General features: G+C 34.1%; 1 protein-coding gene and 1 non-coding gene across 2 annotated transcripts; both read left to right on the top strand.

Annotated features, from left to right (window-relative positions):
• Positions 1 to 3319: 3319 nt before the first annotated feature.
• Positions 3320 to 9162, top strand: LOC123678755 (outer dynein arm-docking complex subunit 4-like). The gene is made up of 2 exons (XM_045615944.1): positions 3320 to 3831; positions 8092 to 9162. The coding sequence occupies exons 1-2, from the start codon at positions 3358 to 3360 to the stop codon at positions 8692 to 8694; spliced, it is 1077 nt and encodes a 358-aa protein (XP_045471900.1). The 5' UTR covers positions 3320 to 3357; the 3' UTR covers positions 8695 to 9162.
• Trnaf-aaa lies at positions 7718 to 7790 on the top strand. The gene has a single exon. It is a non-coding gene; the product is annotated as a tRNA-Phe (tRNA).

Here is a 9162-nt window from a genome sequence, read left to right as displayed (position 1 = left end):
TGGAAAATTATGGAATCAAACAAAGCCTGGAGATTCCTCAATATTAAGAAACTTTAGTTTTTTTGTTATTTTTTATTTTGATATGATTCATAGTAATTTAATTTATGTTTCTTTTCCAAAAAGTTGATATTTTCGGTTCTTTTATAGAATAAGTTCAATAAATGAAAGTGTTTTTGCAAGGTTCCTTGCAATGATTATTATTGATGTGACACTACACAGCACAATAAAACTGCTAAAAAATAGCTTGATATGATTGAAGCACTTGATAAATAAATATTTGACTTGACTTAAGATTGAAAAACTACTACTTGACTTGAGCTTGATATAGCTTGAAAATCAGGTCAAGCTGTTAATCCCTAACTACGTAGTATTCAAGCAATGAGGTAACAATAAAAAAGTAGATTTTTCTCTTTGCCCTCTTTTCTAGGCAACACCCTGTAAATATACAGTAGTATATAAACAGTAAACTACACGGAATTATAAGGACGTCTGTTTATTGCACTTCCGTAAAGACCAGAAATGAATAATTTGAACATCACTGTATTTATATTGCCTAAAATTATAACCAATTTTGGTTAATAATTCCAATAATGAACCTTAGAATTCTAATAATCAAAGTTCAGTATCGCTTCATTGAATTTAAATGAAATGGTTCCATGAGACACACAGTTTCAATCTTCGATCAATTTTTTTTTTGGTAACAAATGAGAATATTTCGTGCATTATTGATAGCATAGAGTAATGAAACTGATATAGGCACGTCACATGTTTTGCATATTTGTGAAGAATTTGCATTGATAAAGCCAGTATCGACTTATGTGAAAAATATCATCGCAAATCTTTTGTTGTTTTAGCTGACATTATAAATGATTGATTGGTGTGTGTTTCGTCGTAGAATAAAATTCAAATAAAATCCTAAAGGGTTTTTTTGCATTTCGATCTTCACAGTGTCAAAAATATTACCATTATTCTCCAAAAATATAAACTAAGATGCCTTTTCAAATGAAAATGAGACATTCCTTGGTTAATTTCAACAAGAAAAATTCCTATAAACATTTTCTTCGAGATATAGAGTATTGAAGTTTTATCCTCTCCAAGTTTTTTCTCAAACCATCTGCAAAACACAAGATATTCAACTGAAATTTGGTATAAATATTCCAATTTAGGGTTCACATCACGTGATATGCCAATTTCGATTGCAAATCTACAGGGTACCTAATAGGTTTTGGGAAGAGAGTCCGCTCTTTTTCCTACGTTTTTTTATTTTTTCGTGGACCACTGGTAGTTTGAAAAAATGTTAAGAGAAAGTGTAGTCTATTACTAAACTTTTTGGTCTCTTATTGTAGTTTTGTAAAATAAGAAGTGTTAAAATTCAATCAACAATGAAGATAGTGATAAAATCCAGCATCCATATCTTCGCTGACGCTTCTAAGTCCTTGTGAAAATTATCCCCAATAAGAGGCCAATCATCATAAATAAATACCTAACTCTCAAACGAAAAACAGCCTGATTATATCAAGATAATCCGCTGTTCACATGTATCATCTTGGAGGTTCCCTCAACTCGGAAGTTTTCCCAAAAACTTTTCCCATCAAAAAGGGAAACGGCCCAAAAAAGCAATACAAGTTTTTTGAGTTCGGCACATCTAAAAATATCCCTTCCCACGCCTAGGAATATTTTATCGATAGGAATGGAACCAGGGATACAGCCACTATTGTCGCTTGTAATTTTCTCCTAGGTGTAAAAGCGTTCTCTTCGGTTACTCAGGGTGAAAATTGATCACACCTTTTGAGTAGCCATGGTTACGACGCCGTAAGTGTTACTTTAGTGCTAAATACGCCATACATGTGCCAGCAAATTACTGTTTTTATATTGCACGAGCTTTCTGAGCTAATGTTTTTGAACCTGATCGCTGGAAAGAATTGATACCTCCACGTGATCACTTCATGGAAGTAACAGTAGAGGAGACTTTCAGAAGAAATGCCTAAAATAGGACAGGTGGCTCAATACATATTATTATCAGCTAAGCTCATTTTATTTTGTATTTAAAAAAAAAATACTAAAGAGAATTACATACATAACAATATGATTCCCGTGATAAAGCCTATTCAGGAAGTATACAGGTCTTCAAAAATATTGATTTTTATAGGTCATCCTATATATGATTTTTTTATTTCGACAGTTCATTTATATTCAGAGGAGAATGTACCTACATCTTTACTATTAGTTTCTGTCAAACCAAAATTTGAAATATATATCGACAAATCATTTTACCTAAGAATCTAAATTATCTGAATCTTTCGCTATTTTGTCCCTTCAGTCATATTTTGAATGAAATGAATGTTTCTGAATCCTCAATTCATTAAGAAAAAGAATTACGCCATTCTAATGGAAAAAAATATTATATTATAGTAATTTCAATTACAGGCAAATGAATTTCATGATGAACTTTCTGAGTATAAATCATATTCTTTAATTTCTCGGAGAAACTATATAAATTGCAAAAAATCACACAATTTTCAAAATTAACAGAAATATAACTATTTTTTTCAACTTCATAGCAGGCATGAAAGTTTACACACTAAATACTTTTCAAAATGATTCATTTTTTTATTTACTTCAAGATATCCTTCAAATCAGACTTCTGTTAGTGATTTTCAATTTGGCTGCAGCTTAAAAATACAAGGAAATATGATAAACCCAATTTTTCAAGAGTTTGCGGACCAAATTTAATAATTTAGTAAAGGCCAATTGTTTCACAGGTCTTTGAAGTCATGATTGTGTTGATTTTCAAAATAGTATCGTTTTTGTGTTCAATTTCATATCTTTTAGTTGTTCTATGGATTCCAAATTGAAATCAACGGGTATTCATGAAACCCAGAGTTTGTTTGATCGATAAGTACAATTTTCTTCACATTATCTGATAGTTTCTGATAATTCTGTTTCGCTTATCATAATTCCCATGTTTTCCATAGACCAAAACTAGACTCAGACGCTCTATCGTACAGTCAGACATAAAGATATGTTTATTTCTGTATATCAGCGCATTGAAAACAATTAAATCAGTTGTTGGATTTCTGCTTTCATTTTTTTTATGTTGTCCTATGCAACAACTTCATAAGTTATGAAATTCTTCTGATAAAATGAACGATTTCCCACCTATATTTACGAAAATTCTTATTGAACACTGACTTAAGAAAAAAATACTTTGTCCATCATGATATTGAGCCACCTTCTCCAATGAGAAAGAGGTCAAAAACTGACAAAAGTGGATTCTAGGAAACTAACCAAAACTTGCATAATTTACTGAAAAAAATGGGTGAAAACGAGGCTACTGTCCAACATGAGGTCAAAACCATGGTCGACAAACGCCTCAACATCAGCAGAGAAGCTGAACTGCTCCAAAGTTTCGTAAGAGTCAACGTAGATGAACCTAACGAAAATCCCGATGTACAGAACCGTTTGGAACACCAATTGGAGAAGCAAAAAGCTGAAGCTGCCTTAGAGAAGCTCGAAGAGGAAAAGGCGAGAAAACAGCAAGCTGACACGTTAAAATCACAGGTGGACGATGAGGTGAAAAAGAAAGGTAAGCGCAGAAGAAGAAGGGCTAACGGGTGCAAAAGAGAAGAGCTCTATTGCGATAAGGATAGAGCTGCTGCTGTCAATATGGGATCTAGGGATATCAAGCAATCGTTGAAGATGAAGAGGAAGCAGGATCGCTCGAAGGCACTGCAAATACCGGAAGAAGCAGAACCAAGTACTTTTTTGGCTTGGGGTAACTACGAAATGGGCAAGGGTGATCTGAAAATTGCGTTGGACTTCATTTCAAAGGTGATGTAATAGTTATTCTTCACTAAATAAATACAAACACATTTTTGTTAAAAATTCAACTTATTCGTCAATATATTCACCAGCAATGTAGAGGCTGGGCAAATAAGCGAGGTAAGCGGCTATATCTCAGGATCCACTCATCGTAGAGACTTGCGGTAAAAATTTTTACGACTAAAGTGTACAAGAGAATACACTGGAAATTATTTTGAAGTTCATACCTCTACCGCTAGGGGGCGTAATAGCTACCGTCGAGTAGAGAAATGAATTTTACTACAAAATGTTTCATATGAAGTTGAAAAAAATTATCATCACTGTAATCCTTGGAAAATTCTCTATCTTTTTGAATTGTCACTTTCGATTTTACGACATCAAATAAGGGTAGGTGAAAGGGAGAAATCTGACTGATAGAAACGCCTGTAACTTCAGATTGGCTCAACATTTTTGAGCAAATTAGATCTCGTCTGAGAGATAATATCTTGTTGATTGAGGACAAAATATGGTGATGATAAATTTGTTTTTGCTGCTTTCGATAGGGGGCGCTAAGTCAGAAGTTCATTGTTTTGTTCATTTTACTCCGATATTTCAAATGTAATGATAGGATTTTCTTAACAGAAACAGAAATTCCATTAAATTCGCACTGAAGGTCGCAAAGCGATAATTTCATGCGCTCTGAAGTTATGGCCGAAAGAAGATATTCTTCAACTGATGCACTGCAAAAAATCAAATTGTGTTTTAAGTTCTGCCAGAAACAGAAATCCCATCAAATTTGTATGAAAAAACCAAAAGGTCGCAAAGCGATAGCTTCAGGCGTTCTAGAGTTATGGCCGAAAGAAGACACAATTTAGTTTTTCAGTGCATCAGTTGAAGAATATCTTTTTTCGTCCATAACTCCAGAACGCCTGAAGCTATCGCTTTGCGACCTTTTGGTTTTTTCATACAAATTTGATGGGATTCCTGTTTCTGGCAGAACTTGAAACACAATTTGATTTTTTGCAGTGCATCTTCTTCCGGCCATAGCTTCAGAACGCATGAAATTATCGCTTAGCGACCTTCAGATGTTTTCATGCGAATTTAATGGAATTACTGTTTCTGTTAAGAAAATCTTATCATTACATTTGAAATTTCGAAGTAAAATGAACAAAACAATGAACTTATGACTTAGCGCCCCCTATCGAAAGCAGCAAAAACAAATTTATCATGACTATATTTTGTTCTCAATCAACAAGATATTATATCTCAGATGAGATCTAATTTGCTCAAAAATGTTGAGCCAATCTGAAGTTACAGGCGTTTCTATCAGTCAAATTTCTCCCTTTCACCTACACTTATTTGATGTCGTGAAATCGAAAGTGACAATTCAAAAAGATAGGGAATTTTCCAAGGATTACAGTGATGATATATTTTTTTTCAACTTCATATGAAACATTTTCGAGTAAATTGCATTTCTCTACTCGACGGTAGCTATTACGCCCCCTAACAGTAGAGGTATGAACTTCAAAATAATTTCCAGTGTGTTCTCTTGTACACTTTAATGGTAAAATTTTTTACCTCAAGTCTCTACGATGAGTGGATCCTGAGATATAGCCGCTTACCTCGCTTATTTGCCCACCCTGTACAAGAGGTGTCCCAAATTCGATGCTCACTGAAGCATCCCAAGAACTATAAGTCTTAGAGGAAAAATCTCAAATCTTCTATTCTTTAATTATTTTCTCCAAAACCAAACATAAAGTTAACTGAAAAAATTCACTGTCATCACAGAATTGATTATAACTGTGGATGCTGCATTTAGGTATGATACAATCCTGGCTCTGAGAGCCTCAGGGTGCCTAAAACTCACTCGCGATTATATCCCATCTTTTTTTATACTAGATCCCACAATCACGTAAAGATCGAACTAGTTCTTCGATAACACGTTTTGGTGATATTGTAATGGTTCATGATCTTACTTTCCTGACCGCATAATCAATGAATTTCGTGACAGTAACTACGTGATCGTGACGTCATTTTATAGGATTTACGTATAAATTTCTTGGAGAGTTCAGGGATGCAGAATCAAGGAGAAATCAACCATGAAAACAGTATTTGGAAGATACGATTATATGAATTATGAGGGCAACTAATTGAACCATGTTTGTCTTCTCAACAATTAAATATTGTAACAATACAACAAAATTCTTATGTTTCGAATTATAAATGATTTTCTAGGTGGTACTTTAGCAAAAGAGTCTTCTTATTATTTTCAACATTAGAAAGGCACTGTCGTGTGCGAGAATTCGCAAATTGCTCCCTAGGAGACCACATAACTATATATCATAATATGTATATGAGATGTAATTTATTGATCACATAATTATATCTCATATACAGATAATGCAGCGCATAGACCAATGACTTTACATAGCCCCACAGAAAGTAGTCTGGCGGTGTTAAATCACAAGATCCTGGAGGCCAATTCACAGGTCCAAAACGTGGAATTAGGCGGTCACCAAACTTGTCTTTCAATAAATCGATTGTGGCACGAGCTGTAGGTATGATATGTTGCGCCGTCTTGTTGGAACCACAGCTTCTGGACATCATGGTTGTTCAATTCAGGAATGAAAAAGTTAGTAATCTTGGCTCTATACCGATCACCATTGACTGTGACGTTCTGGCCATAATCGTTTTTGAAGAAGTACGGACCAATGATTCCACCAGCCCATAAAGCGCACCAAACAGTCAGTTTTTTTGGATGTAACGGTGTTTCGACATACACTTGAGAATTAGCTTCACTCCAAATGCAGTAGTTTTGTTTGTTGACGTAGCCATTCAACCAGAAGTGCGCTTCATCGCTAAACAAAATAAAATGGACGTAGTGCGCGATACGTATTCCGCACAGAACCATTATTTTCGAAACAAAATTGCACTATTTGCAAGCGTTGTTCAGGCGTGAGTCTATTCATGATGAATTGCCAAACTAAACTGAGAATAAATCACTCGACAGCTGTTAAATCGGTCGCTTTCTTGAACAGAAATGCCAACTTAAAGTTATATACCTCGAAAAAAAACACCCGTTATATATCTAGTTAGAACAGAAATACGAATCTATTTTTATAAGGGTACCTTTTTGTTTGAACATAACGTATTAAGAATATTTTCGGTAACACCGGATATTTAGTTTTTACTGTGGAGTTCTAAATATTTTTGAATCAGCCACCTGCGCTTCTTAAGATGTGTTCAGTTTGAAATTGTTATTTCAAATCAATAATTACCCCCAGAACATCCCCATATCTATGCCCTTGTATGTTCGACGAACGAATGCTCTGAAATCAGAATATAATATAAAATCCCTGGAACAGGTGCAATCATATTTTGAGTAGAATTATATTATTCCAGTGAAAGCAATTTCCACCAATTAAGCATCTACTCTATTTCAAAGGAAAAACTAATGAATTGAATGACACACACTAAAATTTAATAATTCGACTAATAGCCAATTATCGTTTCTTTTCAATTCAATTCGCAGAATTTCATTTTTTCATTTATATTCTATAATTTTCATTCAACATGTGGATAATAGAATTACTCTTCATAGATTCACAATTAATAACATATCTGAAAATGAATTCAATTATAATTCATTTGATATATACGTATTTTGAGAGAATCCTAATATTTCAGAAAATATTATGTTTGATTTTAGTATTTATATCACCAGCAGAATACAAATTTCGAATTCAGATATCTATGATATAATGTTTTCAGCGACTGTGAATTAATATAAGAAAAATAATATGACGCTCTGCAGATAATTTTTCAATTCTGGAAAAAGTACTTCCTCGAGCGGGACTCGAACCCACAATCTCCTAATTTTTAGTACAGTGCTCCAACAACTGAGCTACTTTCAACATCCTCGGTAGCTCAGTTGGTGGAGCACTGGACTAAAAATTAGGAGATTGTGGGTTCGAGTCCCGCTCGAGGAAGTACTTTTTCCAGAATTGAAAAATTATCTGCATGGCCTCATATTCTTTTCCTTATATTTAGATATATCTGTGGAAAATTTTCACTTGCAGTGCGAAAAGTGATATATTCACCTATTTCCAAATTTCTAACAATATGTCGCAAGACTCTGCTTTCCCAATCAAATAGGTGAAATTGATATAGGTAATGACTCCCTAAAGATAAAAATTGATCAATTAGATCCGATTTCTGGAGTCACATGTGTTTCAGTTTTTCAATAGCCTTTTCAATAATTATTGACTATTTATTGAATTCAATTTTCAGGCTCTTGAGTTGAACCCCACTGAGAAGAACGCCCTAGTTGCAAGAAGCAAATGCTACATCCTACTTGGTCACCCAGCAAAAGCCTTAGAAGACGCAGAAATGGCTCTGGATCTCGACAAAAGTTTCCTGAGAGCTATTTACCAGAAAGCAGAATCTCTATATCATCTGGGTAACTTCGAATATAGTCTGATGTATTTCCACAGAGGTCTCCACATTCGACCGGATCACGAACAGTTCAAACTTGGTGTCCACAAATCCCAGAAAGCAATTGAAAATGCTATCGGAGGTCCTTCACTGTTTGGACCTAGAAGAGAATCCAAACAAAATTCTGAACTTCCTACTCATAGAACTGGAACATCGAATTCGATGTCAAGTAAGAGGGTTACTCCTGTCAACAGGTCGAGATCATCGAAAAGTAGTAGATTGTTGAGGGAGTTGGGCGCTGATAAGGATTACCTCGACAATTTGCTGAGAAACCCTGATATAAAGTGTAAATTTAAAGAGGATGATGATACAATCAAGAGGAATGTGGAAGAAACTGTGGAGTATCTGGAAGCGAGGCAAGAATTTTGGAGACAGCAGTTGCCACCACATTTGAGATAGATCTCAGAAAATTAATGCTGTATACTACACAAGCTGGTTTTAAAAACTTGTCATTGGTATATCAGAATATGAAAGAATAGTTAAAATTTTCAATTGAATTGATTGTAAACAATGATTTCACCTTTAGGCATTAACCTCAACATACTATTATTCTCAATATATCATTATTCTCTTAAATGAAATGGCAATGGAGATATACCAATGGCAAGTTTGGTAAACCCATATATGTTATCATATGAATAACGAAATGAGATTCATTGATGAGATTTTCCATTGAGTCATGAAAATTTATCTTTATTCTTCTAGAGAAAAGTACAACATAAATAATATTTTCATTCTAAGAATTACGAAATATTATGATATTTTGTTCTTAAAAATATCAACATAATTTATTATGTTTTTGAAATAAACAATTTTGCATAAAAGTCACAAAGGGCCAGAAAAGTATAAATTGTGTGTAATGATAGA

This window comes from Harmonia axyridis, chromosome 4 (assembly GCF_914767665.1).
Source record: "Harmonia axyridis chromosome 4, icHarAxyr1.1, whole genome shotgun sequence".
Classification (NCBI taxonomy): Eukaryota; Metazoa; Arthropoda; class Insecta; order Coleoptera; family Coccinellidae; genus Harmonia; species Harmonia axyridis.
This window is presented reverse-complemented; position numbering and strand designations above follow the sequence as displayed.

What these genes read in the sequence shown, in the direction of transcription:
- LOC123678755 (XM_045615944.1), top strand. Translation starts at nt 3,358, where the DNA reads ATGGTCGACAAACGCCTCAACATCAGCAGAGAAGCTGAACTGCTCCAA. An exon ending in CGTTGGACTTCATTTCAAAG is followed by an intron (nt 3,832 to 8,091) that starts GTGATGTAATAG and finishes TTCAATTTTCAG; the next exon opens with GCTCTTGAGTTGAACCCCAC.